Genomic DNA, 27,874 nt, shown 5'->3' on the forward strand with positions numbered 1-27,874 from the left:
TTTTTAAATGTGTAAACTGAAGGGATTTTTCTTCAATAAAACCCTATTTGCGTTTAACTGATGTGGGCGCTAGCTGTGTGATGTGTTTTATTTCACTTGTTGTGATGGTGCTAATGACTCCCTAAAATAGAATCAGACACAATCAAACACCCCTCCCTTCTCATCAGCAGCGTGTTGGCAGTGAAAATCAACTATTACTTTGGGTTTAATCCTTGCCTTTTTTCTCGCCTCAGTTTCCTTCTATTTTTCTTCTTTGACTTATTAATCACATGTAATTTAAAACAGCAGTCTGGATATCCCTTAATACATGTGAAAACGATGCAAAATGACCTATTGAAAAGTACATTAGAACGTGCAGGCATGTTTTATGTAGACGGAAGAGAACAAGCGCAGCAAAATGTAGCTTTCAACCAAATATTTTTTTAAGCACGCACTGATGAAATGTAACCGCCTGACCATTTCGCATCTGTAGGTAGTTATTTTGTTTGCTTCACCACTATAACAAAACGTTTCTGAGTATGTGTAAGTATTTATTTAAGAAGTGTGGAAGAAAGAGAATGAGAAGGTTGGGGAATGTTTCATCGGTATATGTTTTTCATCCAAGTATCATCATTTTAATTTCATAATCCAATCCACTTTAGGCGGTGTACTTTAAAGTAATTTGCTTGGGCAGCTCTATGTTAATATATCTGTATGGATTATTCTTGCAGGAAGAGATACAACCGTGATTCTTTGTTACTGTTTTGAATTATTTGAGAAAAGAAGAGACATTTCTGCAGCATAAAGGCTGACACAAAGCCTTGATCCTGTTGCTCTGGTTAAAGAACAGCTTTTCTGCCCACCAGTACATGTATATGTAGCTGTCGTCATTATATACAGTCAGGCCTGCCTGCTCTGTTACACTGTTGGTAAGGGGAATTGAAACTTTGAAAAGCTGAGCACCAAAGCAGACAAACTGTCGCTCTGGATTTGATGTGATGTTGCAAGTGAAGCTGGTCTCTGACTGTCAGGATTTTTGCACACCACAAGTAAAAGTCAAGGCAGTTGTCAATTAAATGTCATCTTACTCACTTTAGGCTTAAACCAGCAGAGCAATGAGAAAAACATCCTAACACCACAACTGTTGGTGCTACAGTTTATTGAATGCTGCTGATGCATGGCTCCCAAATGTATCTGACCTACGTCACCCATTTTGGTTTGTTAATGTTACGGTTAGCTGATTGTTTACTCAACCAGCCGTTAACCTAAAGCTTTGTGCATCAAATACAGGCAGAGCAGCCACATCCACAGGTTCACAGGCACCAAGCAGCCCCCCCCCGATGAATCATCATGCAAACAGACACTATAAGCCACAAAACAAAGTCAGTGTAGCAAAACAGTCTGCAGATCATGAGCGGTGATGGGAAACCAAGTCGTAAGGCAACAGTGGAGCCTCGAAACTGTCTTATGTTTAAACATGTTTCTGTTTTTACATTGACCTTTTAAAAACAGCTTTTGGTCATAGCTTTTAATTGAATTTGATTGCCTCGTTTAAAATATGTAATCTTATTCTATAACCACAGAATGAAAACTGAACTGATATCACTTAAATCTTATATTTACACCCTTATAGACCTTTCTGTCAAAGTTTTTCAAATAAAGCACATGAAAATTCATGAAATACGGTATTTTGGTGACAACATATGTACAATTTTATTACAAATATCCACAAACATGCAAACAACATATATAAAAAGTGAATACAAAAGTTGCAAGAGTTCCAGTAAATAATAAGAAAAACACTGCTTGATAAGAAAAACCGGGTGTAGATGCCAAGTAAACTATTTCTTGCTTATTTTTAACTCCGAAAAGGTAAGGAACTAAGAAAGAGTCGGGTGGCAGTTGACTTGCCACATATGCATATCTTTGGTGATAAACACACACACACACACATAATAACCAAGAAGTGTCTTTGGCACACGGTATGCATGAGTACATATAGGCTTAGTCACACCTCATGTACCACCGTCTTATCTCTTCGTACCATGGCTTTGTCGGATTACTCACAGTGTCTCAGTACATCTGAGGTACTTTTCACGTTGACTACACTGCAGTCGGAAAGAGGAAGTTCAAAGCTGATGTGTGTGTCCTGAGTCTTGACCCTCTCACCACACCTCAACACGCAGTGACACATTATTCTTCAGGGGGTGAGAAAACGTAGCTGTAGCCCATGTAAATGATTAACAGAAAGAGGATATATTTTTGCATAAAATGAAGTTTCTTTTATCCCCCTTGAGATGTCAGGATGACATGTAAAAAGTCCACTGCTTTTTGTTTGAAAAATACATTTGAAAAACACTTTCCTCTTTTTACTGCTTGTTCTCTAAATATACTGCTTATAAGTCAAAGCCGAGATGAGATGAGGTGGCTGCACCTTATGATTTCACAGCATGAATGATAAAAGGAGGCTCACTGGCTGTTGGAAAAAGTAATGAAACATATGTGTATTTTCATGTAAACAGTTTACAAGTTATTGCTCTTTAAATAGAGGTAAGGATTTGTATGAAATGATACCACAGAATATTGAATGTGTCTTGCCCGTTTAAGCTCTAACCTTTAAGGTGAGACTCTTTCTGTCCTGCAATCAAAGCTTTCCTTCAGGTGTTGTTTCTTAACCTGATCACATGCAAAGAGGCGCAACGTTTCAAACAAAAAAAAAGCTGGATCCTGGGCGTTAAAATACGAAGGCCTCTTGTTTGTTGGTTGTGCAATATTCGGCAGCAGCAGGCATATAAAAGTGAGATTCCTGCGATGTCACATCTGGACCGGTGACAGGACCTCAGATGAGTCAACCCACATGTTTTTTTAGCTCTCATGGCAAAGATTAAAACAAACAAAAAGCATTGTAGGTACATCAAGTCTATTTTGAATGATAAAATACTATAACTGGTATTGTCCCATATATTTTTGTTGTATGGCTTCATCCACTTAAAGGCAACTGTTTGGCAGTTCTGTGCATTTTTTCACTTTGTAAAAATTAGTAAAATATCTGTGGAGCTGTTACATACTGTATTTGTATACATATTGGAGACAACTGTATAAAAAGTCTAAATATATATAGTATAGGCATTGTTTTGGCTTTTTAGAGTTACCCTTAAGTTTTTATTCTGGGTAAATCTGTTATATCATGGCTCAGTTCACATCTGTCCAAGTCTCCATTCTGCTCCTCCATGTTTTGCTCCCAGAATTCTCTCTCTGTATTGTCAATATGATTTTCCACATCGTAACCATTTCTCTCATTTTGCACTCCATTCTCCCTTATAGGTGATCCTTGAATGGGGCTACTCTCCAGCTCCTTGGTTTCCTCTGACAAACCTACATGTGCCCCATGACTATCACTAACTCCTGCCTCTTTATCTTCCTCCTCTTCCTCATCCTCCTCCTCCTTAAAGGCCTCTGCAGCTCCATCCAGACTGGAATCGCTGAGGAAGGAGTGTGCGGTTTGGGTATACTCTATGGACAGGCGGGTCGCGTCGCTGAGGCGGCCCCCGAGGCTGCTCCCGGCCCCCGGGGTGAGAGGCATCTCCTCTGGGTCTTGGTCCTGGTCTTGGTCCTGGTCCTGGTCCTTGCTGCAGTAGGCGTAGCGGTGGTTCATGTGTTGGGAGTAAGAGCCGGAGTGAGAGAAGCGTTTGCCACATTTGTCACATTGGTAGGGTTTCTCCCCAGAGTGCAGCCGGCTGTGCTCAATCAGATGGTGTTTGTGCTTGAAGGCTTTGTTGCAGACCTTGCACTCGTGGGGACGCTTTCCTGTAATTAATTCAAAGAAAATTGTTTCAAACATAAGAAAAAGAAGATGTACCAGTTTCATTTGTATAGAAAAGAGTAATTATAAACATCTGTCAGGCGGGTAGCTTGGCACAAAGAAACTGAAACAAGAGGGAGGAGCCAGCCTGGCTCTATTCAAAGGTAATCAAATCCTTTCACCAACATCTTTAAGTAATGCATATTGTAGTAATCTATAAACTATAGGAAATTAGATATAATGTAAGTGTGTTTCGCATATGCTACTGACCTGTGTGCTCGTATTTGTGTCGAAGCAAAGAGCTGCTCTTCTGAAAGGTTTTTTCACAGATGTCACAAGCGTAAAGCCCTTCATCGGTCTTCTTCAGTCTCTTCCTCCCTGGTCCTCCATCCAGTCCATCATCCATGAGAGAGAGGTAGTCCAGAGCGCCGCGGCTTAACACCTCACCCTAAGCAGGAAACGTACAAACATATAATTGGTATTGTTCTAGTTCTACACATTCGTACAGCAATGCTATCAAATATAGGTGTTTTTTTGGTTTTCTTCAGCATAACATTAACAAAAAAACCTGAAAGAGAAGCCTTACTCACCATAAGAGCTTGTCTCTCCTGGTGGATCTTCTTCAGTGTGGCCTCTGCGTCTGCCTCCATCATGAAGGCCATGGGAGAGAGAAACCCAGGGCTGTTAGCTGGCTGGCTGAATGGAATCGTTGCAATGCCGTCATGTCCTGAAAGCCCTAAACCAGACTGGTTGAAGATAGGAAATCCATTATATAAGGAACCTGGAAACACAGGAGCTCCAGCCCTGCTGAATATAGGGTGGTGGTGGAGGGGGAGATGAGGAGATGGACTTGGTCTCTTGAGCTGCTGGTTCCCACGCTCTCTCCTCTCTCCTCGGGCCGCATTACCATTTACAGTTGTGTGTCTCCCCTCATGACCTGAGAGCTGCTTGGGCAGGGAGAGGTCGAGGGGCTCGTTCTGTCCGGACCACGGGCTGCTCTGAGGGGAGGTCAACTCAGGGGGACAGCTGGTGAGGTCCAGGCAGAGCGGAGAGCCAAATCCTGACGGAAACCTTCTTCTGACTCGAGGTGATGTCAGCTCTGGGGAGTGGTTGATTGGATGGCTGGGGCTTCCCTTTTGCTGGTTTGGCCAGAAGGCTCGTGAGGACCGGTTATCGTGTGGGGGAGATTGCATTGCGACTAAAAGCTGCTGCGGTATAGAGTGCCAGCTGAGCTTCTGTAACGGTGATTTGTTTTCGGAGAGGCCGTTGGTTGCTTCACTTGGTTTGCTGTTCTCTGCTTTGATAGCAGATCTTGGGAAGTATAAAGGTGGTGAGGAGTGGTCTTTGCTGCGTAGACCCTCCATTGCCTCTCGGTTCAACTTACAGAGGTAGCGCTCGTGTTGCAGGAGCACTGCTACGTTGGGGAAAAGGTGGGAGCACCAGCGGCATGACATCCCAAGAACACCTCTCTCTCCCTCACCTGACCTCACTGCCTCTCTCCTCCTGTCGGGGGAGACCTTCATGTCAGCCCCTCGTCCGTTGAAAAACCCCTTCCTTTCCTCCATCGCAGCTTCTCCTCTGTCCATGTCCACATCTTTCTTCACCTCCCTGTGAAGCATTTCCTGCAGCATCTGTTCAAACTTGGTCCCAGTGTGCAGATAAGGCAGCAGGGTGGTCCCTTTCAGTATACTGGTCCTCACAGAGAGCTCTGCTGAGGGGTCCCAAAGCTGAGCCAGGTCTGACGCTCTGGGGAAGCCCGTGGTGTTGAGGTCCTGCAGGGAGAGATGGTTAGGATCCTCTGGTCCTCGACCCAGAGGACCAGCATGACCTTTGGACTGTGATGCAATCGGAGAGCCCTTTTCAGAACTGTTTCCGCCCCCTCCTCCAGAGGGAGATGTTGGAAATGAGTGGTGGAAGGAGCTGTGGCTATGTTCATTAAACGCACTGCTGGCTCCTCCTGGGATCCCCCCCCCATTCAGGCACTTTTTGCTGCTTAAGTGGGAGCTGTAGGAGCCGGAGTGAGAGAAACGCTTCTTGCAGTTGGAGCACTCGTAAGGTTTCTCACCTAAAGGATGACACACAGGCGGGATATATTAGTCAAAAGATGTATGAAAATAACTTTTTTATAATGATCTTTGCATGGATCTTTTTTTACTTGTTTCCTGTCAACACTTCAAGTTATGTTTAATTTTTAATGACATATACTGATAAGTAACAGTTAGTGATACATTGGAAACAATGGCAAATAGAAGGTTGGCACAACTTGGTTGACGGGTTTTTGTTCTCACCGCTGTGGATGCGGAGATGCTCTTTGAGGTGGTGTTTGTACTTGAAAGCTTTCCCACACTGCAGACATTTGAACTTCCTCGTCTCAATGCCTTGATCCAAACCGAGGACACTCTAGGATGACAGGACATTGTTATTAGTTGATTGGACACATTGCAGGGTGTGAAGAAGTATACACAAAGTTACAAATAAATGACTTTAACGCAGCAACTTCTAAATCATAGATTAAAGTTATGACAATGTGTCTCCTTGCAGATATAGAAGTTGCTCCTGCTGTGTATCTCACCTTGTCCTGCATTTGGTTATGAAGTGCCAGGTGCCGCTCCATCTGTGCCCTAAGGGTGGCAGTGTATCCACAGAGCGGACAGACCATGTGGCCCCCCTCCCTCTCCTGACAGTACTTGATGTGGTCCCTCAAAGAATCTCCTCGCTGAAACATCCTGTGGCAGAACGGACAGGCCTGCTCGCTCCTCCCTGCATCTGAGGTCCAGGAATAAAGGTGGTGTTTTAAACGGACAACAAAATTCAATTCTAAATAGATTTTTGTTTGAACCGGGTAAAGTTCTGATATTTTACTCAATAATCTTTTTAAATATAGCACAACCTGCATGCATGGATTGCCATATAGATGTGACCAGTGTCAAACTGGATGATTAGGTGATGTGTGTTTTCAGAATTACATTAGCATAAACAATTACAAATATATCATTTATCACTTTTATATAAATGTCGGCCTGCATCTTAATGGTTTCTCATTCTAATAACTTACTGACTAGCTTAAAACCAGTCATGTAAGATTTGTTTCATTCTTATTGAGTGTCCTTGCAGCTGTTCCATCACGTACCTGCCCCCTCAGGTGAGCTGTGCTGAGCTCCAGGAGACCAGATGGCCGGGGGCAGCTCGTCCAGCCGGCTGCCTGCGTGGTACGCTGCTGCGGAGCCGCTGTGGTTCAAGCGCTCTAGGAGACTGGCTGAGGTAGAGGCATTCTTCAACTGGGCCAGAAACTCATAGTGGGCCAGGTCCTCCAAGGAATTCTGGGAGTCTGAGTTATTGCCTAGGAACAGAGAAGAACATTACAGAGGTACAGTAATATAAGTAATAATAATAAAAATCATAATCGTAATAATGCTGTCAGTCAAATGTATCTCTAGCTTTGTTAATTGTGCTTTTTTTGCATTTATTTGTTCACGTTTTTTTTGTTTAGTTTTCTTTATTTCCAACTGATGAACTCAAATTCACACAAACAAATCCAATATACAACTTTAAGTTTAGTAAAAAAATTAAAAAAGTTGACAAACTAAAGCATGCTTTGTTAGTTCTTACATGAAACTGTTGAGCTGTTTTCTGTGATTTAGGAACATATTGGTAAAGATTCCATTTTCTTTTTCCAAAAGTCTCACAGAAATAAAGCTAAATTGTTCCCGGGAAGGCAGCATTAAAGCCAAACAGAGAATAAAAACAGGATAATAAAAGTGTCACCCACACTGCACCAAAGAGCATAAACAATATCCAGTTATTTTGCAGATTGATACAATGCATTTCTACATGATCTCGCCTTCTGGGTTTTTCATTTTACATTTTGAACATTGTCAGTGATTGCATCAGTGCGATTGAACCTATGTTAAATTCAATTTTTGAGAAAGAAATGTCTTTGTGTGAATGAGTATGTCTCATAATAATAATAATAATAATAATGAGTTCCATTTATAAAGCACTTCATATTTGAATGCAAATCCCGAAGTGCTACAAGTAGTGAGCATGAACAGTATAAATAAACATTACACAACACGGTAGAATTATACTGTATATGTATATGCTAGGAGAGAAGGGATAACTTGTAAAGAGACATTGTGTGATTGTGCGGCTGAATCTAATGGAACTAAATAGCCTTCTTAAGACCGACAGATAGAACAATGTATTCAGGGAACTTCTTGGCCATATATGAAACTTGATTTGAAGAATGATTTCTCATTTGGGTCCTTGAGTGCAGTGACAGGCAGACAGAGAGAAAGAAAGCCACGTGAAGAAGGGAGGGCGCTTCCTATCATGAATCAAGCCAGTCAGCTTACAGCGACTTTGAGGAAGATTTTTCAAATGTTTGCAGATGTTGGCATATTTTGAGCTGTTTTTTTATGTGGTGAAGGGAAGAGCTTGTGCGGTTGAGTGTTGTAAAAACTCAGCTTTGCCTTCATCAGGCAAGGCCAAATCACACGAGGCGAGGGAGCTAAGTGATTGTTAGTAGGCAAGCCGAGTGAGCCTTTGATCTCTCCTAAATAAAAGGGAAAGCCTCGCATCGCACAGTGCTGATTTCAGTACCGTAACGTCACCTCTTTGATGCATGGAAATATTGTGACATTGTGTGGGATTACTTCTTTTGTCATGCTTTCAGAAGGCTGCCTTTTCAAAGAGAAGAGTGAAAGAAAGGAACAGCTTGTAGGGAGGGCATGGTTTCACGAGGAGCTGATATGAAGGTGTATCTCGAGGGCTCTGAGAGGTATCATGAGACTGCCGCTGTCTTGCATCAGAAAAACACTGAAAACTTGTTTACACGCACAGTGGGGTCCTACACAGCACTCTCATACAGTAAACAGATCACATTTGACACTTTGCACACTTCCTTGGACATGCCTTTGTTCTAGAGAGGCTTCTCAGAAACTTAAAAAGAAAGTTCTACAGGTTTATTTTAGTGTATAACTTACAGTACACCCTCAACGGTTCCTGGTCTCCCTCCCTGCCAGTGACAGATGCTGTGTCTTCTGCCGCCTCCACCTCCCGCTCCACCTGCGGCCAGTAGCTCCTGCTGCCGGGGCTGAGGCTGAGCGGCCGGGTGGAGCGGGCCGGGCTGCCGGGCTCCTCCGTCCCCTCGCTGGGCGTCAGGCTCGTCTTGTCCAGGCTCTCCTGACAGTCCTGGGGCTCCAGGCTCCACAAGCCCACCTCATCCTCCCCCTCTGACCCCAGGGAACTCACCTGCTCAGCATCCACTGTGAGAAGGAGAGAAAGAGAACATTTAGAGGCGTGACAAAAGACAATCAGATTTGCAGTAGGCCTTTTGCTCATTAGGGAACACAATATTGTATATAGTTTTGTACAATTATCTACAATGATCAAAATGAAGGAGATAGTTGATTTATAATTTTTTGGTTTACATGATTTTTTAAACATAATTCAAAGGTAACATTCATGAGTTTCTTATAATTTCAGCTTGAGGTCAAATTCAAAAAGATCAAATGCTTGTTTTCTCTTTAAAATGTAAGGAACTGAAACTAAACAGGGGAAACACACAATAGAAATTCAAAATGTTTAGTAAATTCCAAACTACATCTTAACTGTTGTCAATGACAAACAACAATATAATTCCTTTTAGTTCATGTTAGTGTTGTTCCTTTTTAAGCAAGGGAAACAAAATCCCTTCTGAAGAAATTCAATGTGTCTTATCATGGGAAATGTATATGGCTTTATGTGGTATGTGCAGATTATGATCATTACAAGCAGACACGCTTAGTGTGCAACATATACATTTCTTCAAAAATAAATGTACAACTGTATTAAGCATGTTCTTAACTAGAAATTAAGGCATGTCAAAAATCTTACTAAGCTTTGAACTTAACATGAAACTTCTGACACTATATAAAAAAAGTGAAATGTGGTTTATGATAATGGCAGCATTATATACGTGCAATCAGCGCTAAATGCACTTTAACACAGGGGTATCTCCTCTTGCACTTTAGGTAGCTCTTGTATCCTATCTTGCACTTTACATGTCGTTGCTGCTAGATTGTACTGCCATGTGCTAAATACTTTAGTGTGCTGCTCTTGCTCTCTTGCACTTTTTGCATATCATGTATTTGTTTTTGCTATGTGTATAATTGTCATGTTCTTAAATGTTTTATGTGAGGGCTGCGGATGGAAATTACCTCCAAGCTAAAATCCGGCATATTTACACTATATACATTTTTTTGTTTAAAGTGTTCATCAATGTGCATTGTCCATGCTAAATAAATGATTAAATTAAATGAAAATATTTATTTATTTATTAAGGTCTTGACTTAAAAAGAATCTCATCCATCTTGATGATCCAACTTTCTAGTAAAATACATATTACAATGTTTATTTAAATTGAAATGTGTAATTTTCAGGATGAATCTCTATGAAATGGAAAAGTGTATTTTGAACTAAATGTGTTTGTATTTGAAATTGCTCTCAGAGAAAACACAATTTGTGCGACTGTAGAAAAAAAATGTGTATGCCTTAATGTTTCGCACATGTACGGTATGTTACTTGTGATGCAGCAAGGATATAGTGAATCAGAAATAAGAAAAGATAAATAACATATTGTAATTTAAAAGTATTCCCTCGGTGCCCAGACTGCATTACTTTTTCCCATGGCAAAGACAATAAATGACAATCACAAACACATGCCTGGGATTTCAGCTGTAGGCTCTGATTTCCAAGGATATCTTTGAGGACTCTGTTTCCCTCTCACTGATTGGCAACATCTAATCACAACCAAGTAGTGACCATTAAAGAAGGCACATAGACTCTTTGCCAGTGCTTATTGGAGAAAGACAAACCATTATCAAAGGGTGTGCCAAAACACAGAGGGCAAATCTTATTTCTTTGTTGTAAAACTTTTTTTTTTTTATGACAGTCACAGTACAATATTGTCACGCTTCTTTCTAGTTTTAAATAAATGTTGCTCTTTGAATTCTTTTGTTTATATCACAGTAGAAATAATGTTTCACAGCTCACTACATTTCATAAAACTCAAACAAAATGTTTGATTAAAATGACAAAACAACAGTCAGTCAATATTAAAAAAGAAAGAAAATGTTCATTTTACACGGAGCTGTTTTAAAACCGCTCTTGGCCGGTGGACTCTATAATTGAAGAGAATTTAGCTTTTGACACATTCAGTTAAGGCCCAGAGCCCACAGTGACAAACACCAGAGACTGTTCTACATCGGAGGAAACATTTCAGCAAATGTCGTCAACTTTACATCGAGAACACACACACAGATTGTACACTCACTCTGTTACTGAAAGAGCAAACGGGACCCGGTGCTGAGGAGGGGGCGGCCCGCAAACACACACCTAAAACACTCGATGTACACACTAGTTTGATGAGTATATTATCTAATCTCCAAATGCACCACCCACATGTGTATCTGTTTGTATCATCTCGTTGCAAAACCTTCCCCAGCTTCAATACACCTCCCAAAAAGTGAGCTCATGCAAAACACCAGGGGCTAGTCATCTAAGGAATGACTAGCTCTTATGGGGGGTGAAATTGGTAATTAAATGTGCTTCCCTAGAGCAGAAAGCTATGAAATGATATGATGTAGTTGAGGTTTGACCTGCAGGAGTTTCCTTGGATAATAGGACACACTGCTGGGCACTAAAAGAGAAAGTCTGTTCCGGATTAGCATCAAGTTGGCTCTCATTTTCTCTGCAATGACAGTGAGTGACACTGAGCCTGTATGTGCTGTCATTAAAGCCGCAACGCCCTGGGATGGCTTTCATTATCGCCCCGTTGATTTATTTATTTGGAGAGCGATTGCATCCTTCAAATTGTTTCATTTTTTACTTTGGAGTAGACAAATCTTTGAACACCACAGGAGGTTTGGGATTGTGTTTCAAGGTACAAAGGACTTGTGAATTAATGCAATGTGCAATAGTTTTCCGAATGTGTAATTTGTTAGAAGATGTTGAGCAGAAAATAACACACACTTTGGAACAGTAGAAAACAGTTCACTCTTATTGTGCATGCACTGTAGTGTGCGTGGGAAGAACGTGACTCATATCTAGAGTGCTCACCGAACTGTGCTGCATCATGCTTGACAACGTCGATCACTTATTCTGGGGACTGCATCTGATGTTTGACAACAACACTGTGTTCTGATCAAACACGGCACAACTATTTAAATCTGTCAGTCGCTTTCACTGCATGACAGCGGCTGGACGTCTGACAGATTGATGGTGTGCCTGCCAGAAAGAAGTCTTCTTGGGACAACACACACCACTGTTCTGTGGGCTTGTGATCTATTTTGAAACTTATCGAAAACCTTAAAAATGATGACCTGCAGCAGCTCTTTTATTGTTTACATTGTTTAGTTAGTTTTCTAAAGCTAGAGACGGATAACGCCTGATAAGGTCATAAGAACATATATATGACACACAAAGAAAGAATCTTCCCACCACTACACTAACTACTATAGGGACGGGTGGCGCAGTGGTCTGTGCGTTTGATCATCAGATCAAGGGGGCGTTGGGGAACTCCAGTTGGAAACCCGCTCCCGCCCCACTGCGTCAGGCCGTTGTGTCCTTAGGCAAGACACCCGAATTTGCTCCTGTGGGTATTGTCCACAGTAGATGACCATTACATGTATGTATGATCTGTATGTGTAATGTGTATTTGTAAAGCGCTTTGAGAGTCATTGATAAAGCGCTATAATAAATATAAGGATTGTTATTATTATTATTACTAAAACACAAACCATAATTTAAAAAAGTTTCGTAGGACCTGCAAAAATGTAAATCTGAATTTATTTTGCACTGACTCTCTTCAGCAAAGAGAGCTTCAGAGTCGGTCTAATTCTGCACTGTTTATATCCCAGAGGGCATCTACTGTACAGCAACACGCTAAGCTGCAGTTTATTTTACGACGCACATATGTGATCTGGTATTGACTTAGTAATTATGTGGGTAAATGGTAAGCACGGAATAAATACCTAGAAATTACCTTGTTTGTTTCTTCTGGTTTTAAAGGCAACAAACAAGGCCAGCCCCAATTTACCACTCAATGAAATTGTTACAGTTCTGTTGATTCCTTCAATTGAAGATCCGTATAAACAAAGCCAGAATAACTGTAATGTAATGTTATCAAGCAATGTATTAGACTTTACTGTCTTACACCAGATAAAAACAACCTTATAAATAATGTATCTATTTATTTATGTAATGAAATATCAGTTTAAGATTTTTTGATAACAGATGATAACTTTTTTAGAAATACTGTCTGAAATGAATGTTTCATGAAAGTACATTTTTTACACACAATATAAGCCACTCACAATATATAAATACAAACATTATAATAAATACAAAAATTACCTTCAAATTAACACAGGAAATACAATCAAAGAGTCTTTTTACGTTTTGAGTTTAGTTTTTAGAATTTAAATATGTTTTTAATTTATTTTACGTTTTACATGAAATGACTTTCAAACTTATGTTCTAATCCAAAAGTTATCCTGATATACAAATTAATAAAATCAATGTAGCTCTTCGACAGAAATAATGATTACCATGCCACGTTAAAGTAACATCTGATACATTTCACACAGTACAAATGTAAGTGGTAAAACTGCCTGAAACTTAATGGCATAATTAAACACATACTGACGCAACATACTTTTGTATCCAAACTATTTTTGCCATAGAAATATGTTTAAAATGTTCATTCTAAATGATTTAGTTTTAGTTAATGTACATTATATAGCTACTTCCATACTGTTAAAACTGTCACGGTTTTACAGTATATTACCACAAGGGTCACGGACACCTACACACCCGCTAAACAAAATGCAAGCTCAGGAACATGTGCATTGTCATTTTACAGTACCTATTTCCGCTGTTTAAAGACGAAGTGTATCCAAATTCATCTGTAGAGCGTGTTCATGTTGACGATGACCCATCTTGAAAAATATTGCAGAAATCAACCAAGTCATTTAAAGAAATCTCACTGTGGCAGCTATTGTATTCATACCTGCTCTCTGACATTTGTACAATGACTCAGGGGAGGACCACAACCAAAAACAAACACCTCCCACCTCACCTCCTCGATCGTAGCAGAGACTCACAGTCTGTCACTCAGGGTGATGGCTCCCTCTGACTCGGCACCTACTCTGGTTTCGTTTACCCTGCCCTAACAACACTGAGAGGGTAAAAAGGACACTAATGCCTACGTGCAAATTAGGATTTATCTTACTGCCTTATTTTAAATGCACCAACTACATAATCAACACATTGTCATTCCATGAACTTGATCTGCAACAACAACAACAACTACTTAATATTTTTGATACATGATATCATTTAAAAATCTTGTCCTTTTCACATCTGTTTGATTCCAATAATATTCCAACATGAATTTACTGTAGTTGGCTTTACAGTAAACTTCCTTTTTGTGGTTGTCTCAATTTGGAATGGGACTCTATATTTTAATTTATCCAAATGTTTCACAGATTATATCATAACGCTGACAGCAAATTGATGATTAAATGCTCTAAATTACATGTTAACCAATAGGAATGGTGGTAATGTGATGTTGTGCTGCACATTTATTGCATCTCTGCGGCCAGAGAGAAGGAAGTGCAAACATTCTTGTCTAATGATGGTGAAAATGACCACAAGCACGTTGATATGAAAGTCTAAGATGTAGGGTTAAGTTCTACTTCAATTGATGACAGTGGTTTCTTTTCTGGTTGGCAGTTAGCCACACAAAAAAAAAAAAGGTCTGCAAATGGCTGCCGGCGAGTATAAATGAGACTGAAACTGTGACACTGTGATAGGAATTGTAAAGGTCATATTAGTGTGGAGGAGGAGATGCTTAAATGTGTGGTGCACTTTGTGATCTGCATGCTTGCAGTGGTACACAGTGCTGTGGTGTGTAATGTATGTTAGAGAGAGGGGCTGACAAGAGTGACACCGAGTTTCAGAAACAACAGTGCATGAAGAATATTGCACATTGCATAAACTAGAGCAAACAGAAAGAAAAGGTGGTAGAGAAAGAGTGAGATAAAAGAAATGCAGGGGTGAGGAATTAGAGAAGAAAAGGAGAAGGAAAGAGACAGAAAGCAACAGCGTTAAACTGTCCCTGACACAAATCCTCTAACTGTGAAAAACACGCTGCAGAGGGAAATTCCCTCAACAGACACACTCACACACAAACTACAAACTAGAGTACAGAGAAACACAGAGAAAAAACAGAAAAAACGACTAGTATTGTGGGCACAAATTAAAAGCAAGACCGGCCTGCTGCTGCAGAGGACTAGCGCATGATCAAAAACAGCATAGAAATACATGACAATAACTGTGTGTCAGCGTGTGTGTGTGTGTGTGTGTATGCAACAGCATGAACATCCAACAGAGGCAGAGTTAAAGCTCATGCAGAGCCGCAGCAGCAAAGTCACGGCTCTGTGCCTTTAGATGTCCCGCTCATTAGGAGACACCACCCTGTCAGAGCATTCGGACCATCACCACAGCATGTGCAGCCGAGTGGCAACATCTGCTCTTTGAAACACTCAGAGGCGCGCAGAAGAATCAAGAAATAAAGAACAAGCTTATTTCCCCATATTGATTAAGGCTCTGCAAACACATCAGTGAACCAAACTGCAGCGCAGTCCTGCACTCCAAGCTGTGACCTTTGAATTGACAACAAACACTGTAATTGAAACTATAGTGCCTTTGTTCTCTGCGGCTTTTAATGATTCTGTTCAATTAGGGCCCTTGTGACACAAACACAGAATCCCTTTTGGCATTTTATTAGCTTCAAAGCCACCGAGCTATTCTCTGATACCACACTCACAAAGTTAATTCGTCAACCAGTTGTGCTTTTAGTGTGACTTTGTGCTGGTGTTAGTTTCATTATTCACATATGAACTCGTTCTCAGTCCGATTTCAGAGGAGCCTCTGCGAATCAAAGCACGGCCCCAAGACACCGGCTATAAAATGCTGTGGTGTTGTGTTCAGATGCCATGGCCGCTGTGAAAGTACCCAGACATCAGAACATCGAATGAGATCAGTATCACTGATCTGTTATTCTCTATCTGCATGTCTCATCGCGGCACTACACAGAGAACCACATCTGCTTAGTGGAAACCCGCTCTCATGTGACTTCAAAACAACAGCAGATTAAACTAACAGTAAAGTAACAAATAAGAAATATAAAATAAAGTGCAGCAAAACCAACCAAACAAAGTAGTGACTTACTGCATGGTCCGTGTTCTGCAGGGCAAGCTAATCTACCTCGAGGTGAAACTGAGTGGGCATTCACTTTTCTGTCATTAGGTGTAATCTTTCCCTTTCAATCAAAGTTTCTGTTTTTACATCTGATCCTACTCATGTTTGCTCTTGTACCCATGCATTCTGCACATCTTTACTTTGAGTGTGTGTGAATTCAGTCCTTTTGTAAGGTTTCAATTGCCAAACATGTTGTTGTTATTTGAACAAAGTGTATTTATTTTTTATTGTAAAAACCAAGCATATGACAGGATTATTTCAAACAGCATCTCCTATGCTAGAATATCTTTCTGTGTGTTTATGCATTTCGGATAGAGACAGAAAGAGAGAAATAGGAGATGTTGGAGTGAACATGGACAGGACATTTTTCCCAAATAACTAGATCAATAATTACTCCACAAAAGTGAGTATACGTGCTGGTGAATCAGCTGTGACTCACTTGAAGGTGAACTGCACGAGGAAAGGCAGAAGACGGGGAAACACACTCACTGCGTGTACTTTCATCCTCCTGTAGATTCCCACCGAGCCATGTATTCTTAGATTGTGGTCAACTCTAGACATCCATGATATATTTTTGGAGCCTATAATGATTTAAACTTTTTAAAGAGTAGACAAGTGCCTCCACAGGAACTTTAAAATGAATAGGTTAAGATTTCTCCCAGGTAGAGCATAGAGACACAAGGATACTGTGGCTGGATAATTAGCTTGTTTAATGTGTCATTAACATAATGTCTTCTACAGGCAATGTCAGGTCTTTCTTATAAAATGTGTGTTACAGATACGATCAGAACGCATACAAAAAGAAAAGGACGTGTATAAAAAAAATGGGGATCAAAGTTTCACATTTAACATTTGAATGTGTTTGAACAGGTCCGAAGTCTGACTTGAGTTTTTACACTTCCTGCCTGCTGTGTGGTATCCTGTAATTTTCGCATTAACAGACCCAAAACTATTTATAAAAACTATAAAACATGCTAGCCAGACAGAATGGATTTGTTTGCATACAAATGCAGCAATCAGTTTTTCTCTTTGCACAAATGAGGCAAGATGTGAGAGAAGAGGTGTGCATAAAGTCTTTGTGGTCGAGTGTCGTCTTCCTTTGGAGGTTTCCTGTATGCTGCTGCCTACACGTTTGCCGCCATATTTACCTGTCCTTGCGACCACCACAATGACATTTGTCAAAAACATATTATCACCTTGTTTGACACCGGACTTTACCTTCAGAACAGATATGTGTGACTTTCTGCTTTAGTGCAACTTTTTGTGGGTAGCTTGCAAAAGGCAACATAGTCTTCTCTAGAGTTACAGAGTGAAGATGTTTCTTTAAATGTAGTTAATAATAAAAAATAAAAATAAAACTGTTTTTACCATTTATCAATACACCAGAGCTGTGATATCATGGTTTTAAAATTCACACCACCCACAACACTAATGGTGACTTACATTCTCTGATCTCATTGTCTCTTTCTCGCTTCCTCATTACACATCTGTATGAACTCACACCCAATACAGTTTCCACCGGACTATAAAGGTTAAAAAAAACAAATATGATTGATATCATTCTGGACTTCCCTTCTATGTCATTGTCACTGAATTATGTTGTTTGACTCATATACCTTGTCAATGACTCACCAGCAGAGATACATAGACTATTGTATCTGTACTGCTGAGAGACCCTGGTTGTAAAAACAAAGACTTGTCACCGTGTTTAGGCTCAGTGCTGTTGTGCCTGTGTGCATCTGCTCCACAGGCAGGACTGATGTTGGTGACAAAGGTTAGCTCGGTTAGAGGAACACGTTATTTCGAGTTGGCCCTTCGCCTCCTCCTGTGGCCCGCACTGGTTTCCGTGTAGCGAGGGATCGGGGCTGGAATGCAGTAACGGTCACAGAGGGACCCACGCACTCACCGCACTGTGAATCAAAACCCAAACTCCACTTCATTAGACTCCTGTCATTGCAAAGACTCTCACACCACTCTATAAATACCCCTGTCTCCCCCTCCAAATTTGTTTTCCCTCTTTTTTCTTCACACATGAAAATGCTCAGGGACTGTTCCAGCTTTCTGATGTGGCTCTTTATTTTGTACGTTGTCGCAAGAAACCACACAATAGTGGCTCCTTTTGAATATTAAAACATTCTCTGACGGAGCACAAAGGTTCTGAAGTTTTTTAATAGGGCTTCATGCTAAATAAAACTTCTCTTTGAGTTTAACAGCTATACAATGTGGGATTTGGTTAGTTCAGCTCGAGCTGCAACTTTCAGTTACTCACTACGGGAGATTGTAGTGAGGCTGAAACAAATATCGCAGTCGCTTTGGATAAAAGCGTCAGCTAAATGCAATGTAATGTAATGTAATGTAAAAATATGCCTGGTATCCCACTGACTTTGGTCTGCTTCAATCATATATAATCTGTCAGAGGTGTTTTGCATGATGTGGTGTTCTTGAAACACGACAATTTGCTGCATTAAAGACAAGAATGTCCAAATCTAACCACTCAGCAGATTCAACACGCAAGATACAAGATTCCTGAGAAAGCCACATTAAGATAATAAAAGATCAGAGCAGGCCATGTAAAAGTATTCACTACACATGCACCCACATCATTTCAACTATCATTGAGCTCTTTCACTAAGAGTAAAGAGTATGTCCTAGTCAGCAAAAACGACAGCGACTATTTACTAAAGTACAGGATGTAACCATATCTAAATGTAAGTTGCTATATAATGATAAATGTTGTTTTAATAGACAGAGGCTGTAGGTGAGGCCTGGCAGCCAGTTCATATGGTTAACATACAGACGGGGCGCCATCCTCTGGCGTATGTGGACATTACATCCTCCACTCAAAAGATAATGATACACGGAAACATTTCAAGTGACCACATCTGACCTCCAAGGCTTTGAAACATAGAAAAGATGCCTTTCTAATCTGTCCCTCTGCTTCCATTTTCTTTCTCTGAATCGTTCCTCCCATTTCTGCACACACATCTTTCTTTCTCTCGGTCCCTGCCTTTTTTTTTATCACTTTCTCTGCTCCTTTAGCACGCACACATCAAGTAATACAGGCAGCAAATATAGGAACACACACACCAACATTAAACTGCTGTCTTTGTGGTTATGCAGTTCTGATTAAGAAGAGGTATGACATCCATATGTTTGTTAGTTACAGCTGTGTGTGTGTGTGTGTGTGTGTGTGTGTGTGCGTGCATGCGTGCGTGTGTGTGTGTGTGTGTGTGTGTGTGTGTGTGCGTGCGAGGCCCAAACCGACGCCTTGAAAAATAAAAACTAATTAAAGTCATGGAGAAAAATGCAAATACAGCAGAACCGCACGAGAGTGTGTGCATGTCATTACTGACCTGGCCCAGTTGCAGAAAAAAAAATGATGGCAAGAAGAGAGAGTGAGAGAGTTAGAGAGAGAGAACCCTCAAACCGGCGAAATAATGTATATAAAAAAGACTCAACAAGAAGAAAGGTTTAAAAAGCAAACTTTAGGAGTTTAAGAGGATCTTTGATGTGTATCAGAGGAGGAAAGCAGCCTTGCGACTGGGACGACAGTAATGTTAAGTCGAAGCAGAAGGCTGGCTGGCTGACTGGCCGACTGGCTGACTGTGGGCTTTGATGGCGCTGCCTGTTTGAAGTGGTTTTCGGGGGATGGGAGCAGCGTGTGGTGTCAGTGGGACAGGGGAGGCACTCAGGGAGAGGGGGTGGGGGGCATGATGGCGACCGTACAGGACTTGCGGAGCACGGGCTGGGAGGAGCAAAGGATTGATATGTGGAAGGAAGGAGAGGGGAAGAAAGAAAGACAAAATGTAAAAAAAGACTGGAAGGGATGGGAGGTGGAAGAGTTGAGATACAGAGAGATAAGGAGGAGGAGATAAAGGAGAAACCAGGGGAGGATCAAGAAAAAGGAGAAAGACAAGAAGACAGAACACTGAAACAGAAAAAAGAGAGACTCACACAAAGAAAGAGAGAAACAAGAAAGGCTTAAGATGAAAAAGCTGCACATTTGAGAAGGGGAGAAAAAAAGAGGTGACAATGAAGTCAGGTTCCAGATTTGTGTCTGAAATGCAGAGCCCCTGTCCCAATATCAGGCCTGGACACATTCACACCTACCTATTACTTGTATCATTTAGATGACGTTACCTCTCTCTGATCTGCTGCCAGGCGGCCTTATGACTTACTTCCTCTTCCATCCCTCCTGCATGCTGCACACATGCACTGTATATCATAACTGCACGGTTTCCCTGAGGTATGTCTACACAGCAGAGAAGAACATTGATTCTGTATAACTTCAGAACTTCTTTGTTGTCTTTGCCATTTTTTTAACTTTTACTTGTATTAGCAACCAACTTTTTGGAGTAAAAACCTTCCCCTTTTTGCACTATCAACAGAAACATGACAACTTGTCAAACAAACACCATACAAAATGATTTAAAGACGAGATAAGACTATTTTCAAGATTGTTACACAGTGATAACTGAAATAGGGGACCAGTGTACACTGATATTATTTACTTGCTTCCTTTCTTGCAGAAAATACTTCCGGTTTAAGGATCCGGTTCTTTATCATACCTGAGCTATCAAAGATGTTGGTATTTGCAGATATAATATTGCACGTAGCTATCCTGTCTGAGGTAAGAGTCCGAGTTTGTGCTTACAAAAAGAGCATTCTTATGACTTTACAAAAACCCTCACATTTTTCACAAATGTTGACGATGACATGTGATGTTTTGTGGACACATTTCTTTGAAAATACTTTAATGCTACAACAGTAATAACATGGTTGAATGACTGCCTCTAAAAGTGTATTGTACTAAGTGGAAATGTGTAAATATGTGATGTTGCTAGCCAAAGAAACAGAAAATGTGGGAGTGAGAGAGAGGGAGACTGTGTACAAAATATAACATGTTAAGCCTTGAATGTTACAGGTGTGTGTGTGTGTGTGTGTGTGTGTGTGTGTGTGTGTGTGTGTGTGTGTGTGTGTGTGTGTGTGTGTGTGTGTGTGTGTGTGTGTGTGTGTGTGTGTGTGTGTGTGTGTGTGTGTGTGTGTGTGTGTGTGTGTGTGTGTGTGTGTGACCTAGCATTACTATACTTGTGGGGACCTAAATCTGTTTACACAGTTACGTGTGGGGACTCGCCTCCCTTATGGGGGCGAATTGGAGGTCCCCATGATTAATTTTAGGGTGAAGACTTGGTTAGGATTAGGGTTAGGTTAAGGTTAAGGGTTAGGTTTAGGGTTAGGCATGTGTTGGTTATGGTTAAGGTTAGGATAAGTCTCCAGGAAATGCATGTAAGTCAATGTAATGTCCCCTGAAGTGTGTGTGTGTGTGTGTGTGTGTGTGTGTGTGTGTGTGTGTGTGTGTGTGTGTGTGTGTGTGTGTGTGTGTGTGTGTGTGTGTGTGTGTGTGTGTGTGTGTGTGTGTGTGTGTGTGTGTGTGTGTGTGTGTGTGTGTGTGTGTGTGTGTGTGTGTGTGTGTGTGTGTGTGTGTGTGCAGGTCAGATGAAGGTGTTGCCAGGTGATCACAGGTGTACAGGGAGACAGAGGAGGAGTCCGTTGGCTGACCTCTTCTTGTTGTCAGTCCAATTTCAACTTTGTCCCTGACCTGGCTGATAGAAGTAACGACCCCTGGGTGCAGATTCAATTGATAATGGAAACTACGCAGCTTTTTCAAAGAAATTGTGCAACATTTTGTTTTTTTATGTTAACGCAACTATGATTTTCACTATTCACTGACTTACAAATGTATAATTGTATGATTGATATAATCGATAATATACATAACCCTTAGTTGATCTCCTAGCCTGATTATTTGATCTAAAATCTGTTCTTTAATTGTTTTCCAGATAATGTACTACATGTTGGCCAATATATTTTATGATATATGGTATCATAAAACTCTGAACCATAAAATACAAATGCATCCATATCACACATATCTATTGTAAACTCCCTACTGTTAATCCATATAGATCATGTGTTTCATATATTCATTAAGCGTTAGTTTGTAGTATTTGTATGTAGTTTAAATGGAAACTGGAAAGAAAGATGCACATGAGACTACTATTTGGTCTCAAAAACAATTAGAAAATGGACTCAGTGAATGCTACAAAGAATGAGAGGCAGGCAGAAAAGAGGAAGAGAGGCAAGAACCATGCACATGTTGAACTGATGAAACCAAATACATCAGAACGCGCAAGCTTTTCTGGCCTCGTAGGTGATCAACACAGATACTAAACAAATGCCCCACCACTCTTGTCTCCACACACCACATATCAAGCTGTTCCTTTTCAACCTGCTGCTCGTAATACTAGATCCTTTGCAGGCATATACTGGCACACTGAGCAGCTCTCCTGTCTCTCCCTGTCTCCTTGTCTTTCTCTTATTTCTCTCTCTCTGCCACCCATCTGGGCCTTGTAATACATGACAGCTGAAGCAGGGTTTCCAAATTTAATTTGAGGTGTGATAAAACAGCACATATCTATAAATTGTGTGCGAAGAGCCTGCCTATCTGGATAGTTTTAACCTCTTTCTTCTGTGGAACATGTGCAGCATATCAAACACACAATACCCACGCAGCACCAAAGGAAGATCCGCAAATAGACTTAATGAGACGAGGAGTCTTGCCAAAGCAATGACAAAGAATGTAATGATAGCGCTGCAATGGCATATGTCAAGAAAAAGAAGGGATCAATTTGCAACATCAAATACAGTATGGAAGCCTTATCAGATAAAACGCCTTTGATGTGAAAATAGAAATGTCTTTATGAGTGTGAAGCCACAGTTGGTGTTAAATGTGTGAAAAGTGTGTACCCGCGCACCTATACACGCACACTGAGCACTGTGGCTATTAGAGTAGTGTTACAGTTTAAAGAAGTTGTATTTATCCTGATGGATGCCTGGGATTTTGCTTTCATCAGATTGTGATTGTCTGAAGCAAGAATGTATCTGTGACATCTGAAATTAAGGAGATAATACAACTCCAAGCAGTCATGTGCAGGGGCTAATATGGCGGAAAGCCCCTTGTTGTGTATTAATAATGCAATGGCACAACATTCCAAATAATTCCTCCTTGATTGACAGTAAGACATGGCTCTGCTCGGTCTAAAGCATCGGAAAGAGCAATAATCGAATAAACATGTGATAAAATACCAGAGGGACTCAAATCAAGGGATTCCCCGTTACTGCTGTGCAGATCTGGCATCACACACACAGAGCTTGGATGGGAGATATCTGTGGCACTTGGAGCTGTGGGAACGTTGAGGAACAAATGAGGAAACACTTATTATCCCACACTCTGTCGCCCGTCCCATCTCGTCTTTACCCGTCAGCCCCTCCATCTCCTGTCTTCTCACGCCGAGGAGCTGTTTTCGCTGTCTCCAGCCCTGTCAACCCCATCAGTTCCCCACCTCTGTCATCCTCCTCTCCTTTCTTCCTCCTCTGTCCCTCCCACCCGCTGGTTCTGACGCCTGGGCTGATCCCCTTGAAGAGTCCTGGTAATAAACTGTGGTGCCTGCGCTCTTCATTGCTGTCTCGCTCTCCCCACCCCTCATCCCAGAGCGCCGATACATCTGCCGTTAAAGCAGGCCCAGTCCAAAAGGCCCGGCCCCTCCACTCTGTACTGTACAAGCACGTCGGTCTTGAACGCTCAAATGTTTCCCCCCTATTCTCTCTCTTTCTCCTTTTCTCTCTCTTTTTTGCTGCCCGAGTCCTTTGTGTACAGTGTGCTATGCTCACTGTGGCAGCACTGTGCCAGAAAAAACACACACAAACACACACATGTATGCACACACATACACAGTCACAGACACACAGCTGGGCCCCAGCTGCATACAAAGACTGGGGTTTGGAAATCAATGAAGGAGAAAGAAGAAAAGGGGAAAGGAGTTTAAATAAATTGGCACTTGAAAAAAGAAGAAAAATGAGAAAGAGGGAGTGAGGGAAACAGGGAGAGAGAAAGCTCTCTCTTAAAAAGGCACATCAACTCAACAACAGAGGGAGTTTGGTTCATGGATTAACAAAGCAAAAAGCGCAAGGCAACATGACTAAATATGTTTGTGAGTGTGTTCATGAACACAATCCTACATCTGATTCAACAGTGAATGTTTGAATGAGTCTGATCAGTTGTGTGTCATTCTGGCCAAGAAGCCTGCTGAGCTTCAGGGAAGGGGAAAGCCCGCACATAACACTGCCAGGACACTTTAAACAAGTGACAGTATTTTTAAAATGAGTACTGCAGATATGGATTAAAAGGTTGCTTCATCACATTTACTTCAATGCATTTTTAAACGCATTTCAGTGTATGAAAAATTATCATGGCATATTTTTTGTTGAGAGAAAATAGATATCATCTTGAATCATCGTCCAATCATTATAAAGATGTTTGCCTCACATACAAAAAAGGGCAACTACAATTGAGAAAAAAACACTTTTAATGATGAGAAAATATGAAATGAATTTGACCATTAAGTGGCTTACTAAGGATGTAAGGCAAATGTCCCCATGGTGTCAGAAATCATTGGTGTAACTGAGTGTGCATACAGGCCTGAAGAGGGATATTGAACTGTTGGCTATCAGCTAATTAATTCACACTCTTTGAAACTCTTTTACTCACAGCCAGTAAACATGGGTCGTCATTTCAAATGCTTATGCTTTTTGTTTTAGGACTGTTTTCAATCTGCCAGTAATTTCCTCACGTTGCCCAAGACTGGTGAACATTGACAGTTTTATTGGGGGAGACAGAGACATAATCAATAGGCGCCTTGGAGGGAGAAGAAAAGTCCGCCTATGTTTTTTCCTCTTTCTTCTGGTTTGGAAAAGATCCCCGAATCGCTGTCTTATGAGTCGGGCCTGCCAAATTCATTTGGTTTTATCAAGGACCTTTAACTCCCAGCTCGCAGCCCGGCACATTCCGAATCCAACACAGGGCTTTAATACACACGTTTCTACATGAGACAAAGATGTATAAACACTCGCTCACAGAATGTTCACATACACATATGCTATGTATAAGCATGCCATCAGCTCAGGCATGCATGCAAATTCACTAACAATCTTAATTCCATTCTGGGAAAAGCTGCTTGAACTTATGCTCTGACTGATATAACAAATTAAAGATAAAATACTTTAACATGGCATTTACAGTTTTCAGATTCTCAGATAGATATCACTGTATCTTCTTTCTTTTTTCTTTCACTTTAAAATGCCTTCACTTTACCACATTCCCACCATTGTAGGTAAAACGTATTGGAAATTGACCAGAGGTGATGCTTATCTCTCCTCTGAGGTCACTGCAGTAAATTAAAGTAAAAGGACTGCTTTCCCTGGTGGTCAGATATTGACAGGTCCTTGTCAGTAAGTGTGCTTTTTTGCTGATAGCTTTTACGGCAGTGAGATGGTGCTTATTTGTGAAAAGAAGTGCAGTCGGTCGACAAACTGGTGTCGTCAAAGGTGAGAGTGTGTGTGTACGCATGCACACACAAGTAGCCGTTATCGCTCGGCAGCCAGGGAGGATCTCACCCTGGTGACACTCTGCCGAGCTTCACACCTCTCTGAATAAAATGAGGAAACACTTGCAGCAAACTAATTAACTATATAAGTAAACAGACTCCTTACAGCCAATAGGTTTAAGGCGGTTGTGTGTCAGATCAGAGACAAACAAGGACCCTGCATGGTTTGCAATGTCTTTCATTAGCCTCAAGAAATACAAAATAAAGCCGGCAATGTTGTTGTATGTGTGTGCTTTTGGATGTTTTTGACAACTATTTATCCTCTCAGCAATAGGAAAATGACAAAAATATAAGAGATTAACTTAATTTTGTGTTTTTTACTAGGGTTACTGCTATGTTTGCATTGGGGGTATTGGTTAGGTTGGTTTGGGATGGCTCTCCCTGCAGCACCCAACAACTTTACATTAAAAGAAGCCAGCAGCAACACACTGGCATGCACACATTATAGTATAAGAATCATTTAGTATATGAATAATTTAAGTTTGATAAGGTTTAAGTGTTCAAGTTTAGATTTCAATTAGTTGGTGTCAAGTTAAAATTAGTGAGTGAATGTCAGTGAATCATTTGTATGTGTTTTTGGTTGAGAGAAGTATGGGATTGACTCTAACATAAATGATCTGTCCTCATCAGCAGGATAGAAGAACAAATGTTTATATGTTTATTCATGCACATGTGTGTATCCTTACTACTGTTTGAGAGTTCAACGCTGTAAACAAGCACACACACACAACCTCACAAGAACCCCAAGCTGTAACTAACAAACATATGGATGCATGTAAATTAAACTAAAGAGTCATACATTGTCACAATCAGAACTGCATAACCACAAAAGGCCAGTTTTATAGAGTGCAATACCTGATGCACAATGAACAAAGTCTCAACAAAGTCTTTTAACTGAGCAAACAGTCAGCACGGTTGTAAGAAAAATGAATTCACAAAAAAGAAAAAGGGACACCTAAAGCTTACCACTAATTCTAGATTGGGTGATTAACAGTACGTTAGAATACAAATTGTATTTCACACATAAGACTGCTTTAAATCCATACCTCACATTTTAAATCCTATAATAAAACTATAACCAAATTGAATTACGTTCTGTTTTAAATATATATATTTAATTGTGTGCCTGTCAAGATTGGACAATAACTTGTGAAATGTTTAACATTGTAGTTTAAGAAAAATCTTGGGTTTCGATCAGTTGAAAATCGCCCCTAAACTATTTTTAACTTCCCTCTCTAAAAGACATCAAACTAGTGTTACACAATATTGCAAAACAGAGCATAGAATATTAATAATTAGGAAACAGGCTCCGAGGAAGTTTCTGTTTGATTGCATGTAAAGTAACAAATATCAAGTCTACATGTGAGAGAAAGTCCCACTAAAGTATGATCACAGTAGATTACAAGAAGCCTTTCTGTTTGACAAAAACAAATCTTAGTTAAAATAATAAAAACAAAGTCTAACTTTCCGAGGAGGTTTAAAACAGTGGGGATGCTTTTAAATAATAGATGATTTACCACTTATTCAGGAGACAACAAATCAGGTGTATAAAACATACAAGGGTCATGAGATTTCACAAAAAGCGAGCAGCCAAAAATAGTGGGCTTTTATGTTAGGGTTTTGCCCAGATGTGTGTACAGATAAAATAATCCCAGTGGATGCCAGCCTGACGAAAGTTGACTGCTCATCCCTGCAATTTACGCTGCAAGGCAATCATGAGCCATGAGCGCAGAAACGTGAGTCTGAAACATGAATGTTGTCAAACTACTGTGCAGCAAACTACAGAGCGATAATACAATACATTTAAACACAGTTTTACTACAAAACTGCAGAATAAATCAACGCGGTTCGGACGAATTCGGCTCCTGTCCGCTGCAGCAGCATCTGTCTGCATCATTTACCAATTTATTAAAACTTTCCAGCGCTGCACGTTTCTTACCTCGATTCCTCCTGGGGTTGGCTTGTTTCCTGCGCTTGCCCCTACTTTCTTCTGCCATCATCACGCTTTATTTTGTTTCAGAAAAAAGTTGTCCAAGGAGCGGTGCGAGTGTGTGTTTGTCCTGAGAGCCTGCCTGAGAATGAATGGTGATGAGGCATCGCCTTCGGTCACAGCGGGAGACTCAGACCTTGATGGGACTCCAAGCGAGGCGACGAGCCGCGAGGAAGAGTGATGTCAGCAGCAGAGGCGGCCCTGAGGTCAGCCTTGGCATCGTAAACGTGCACCTTCCTCATTTACAAAAGAGACAATACAATGTTAAGACCTCCTCATAGAGGCCACTAATAC

At 40.8% G+C, this 27,874-nt stretch overlaps 1 protein-coding gene across 1 annotated transcript; it reads right to left on the reverse strand.

Moving 5' to 3' along the window:
* Window positions 1-1,695: 1,695 nt before the first annotated feature.
* On the reverse strand, window positions 1,696-27,617 carry LOC117446231 (zinc finger E-box-binding homeobox 2-like). The gene is made up of 8 exons (XM_034082295.1): window positions 27,530-27,617; window positions 8,767-9,048; window positions 6,912-7,121; window positions 6,354-6,547; window positions 6,070-6,181; window positions 4,372-5,846; window positions 4,052-4,229; window positions 1,696-3,786 (listed from the first exon to the last, which is right to left on the reverse strand). Exons 1-8 carry the CDS (start codon window positions 27,588-27,590, stop codon window positions 3,134-3,136), a joined length of 3,165 nt encoding a protein of 1,054 aa, XP_033938186.1. The 5' UTR covers window positions 27,591-27,617; the 3' UTR covers window positions 1,696-3,133.
* Between the last annotated feature and the right edge of the window lie 257 nt (window positions 27,618-27,874).

The sequence above is a fragment of the Pseudochaenichthys georgianus genome, chromosome 5 (genome assembly GCF_902827115.2).
Source record: "Pseudochaenichthys georgianus chromosome 5, fPseGeo1.2, whole genome shotgun sequence".
NCBI classification, from domain to species: domain Eukaryota; kingdom Metazoa; phylum Chordata; class Actinopteri; order Perciformes; family Channichthyidae; genus Pseudochaenichthys; species Pseudochaenichthys georgianus.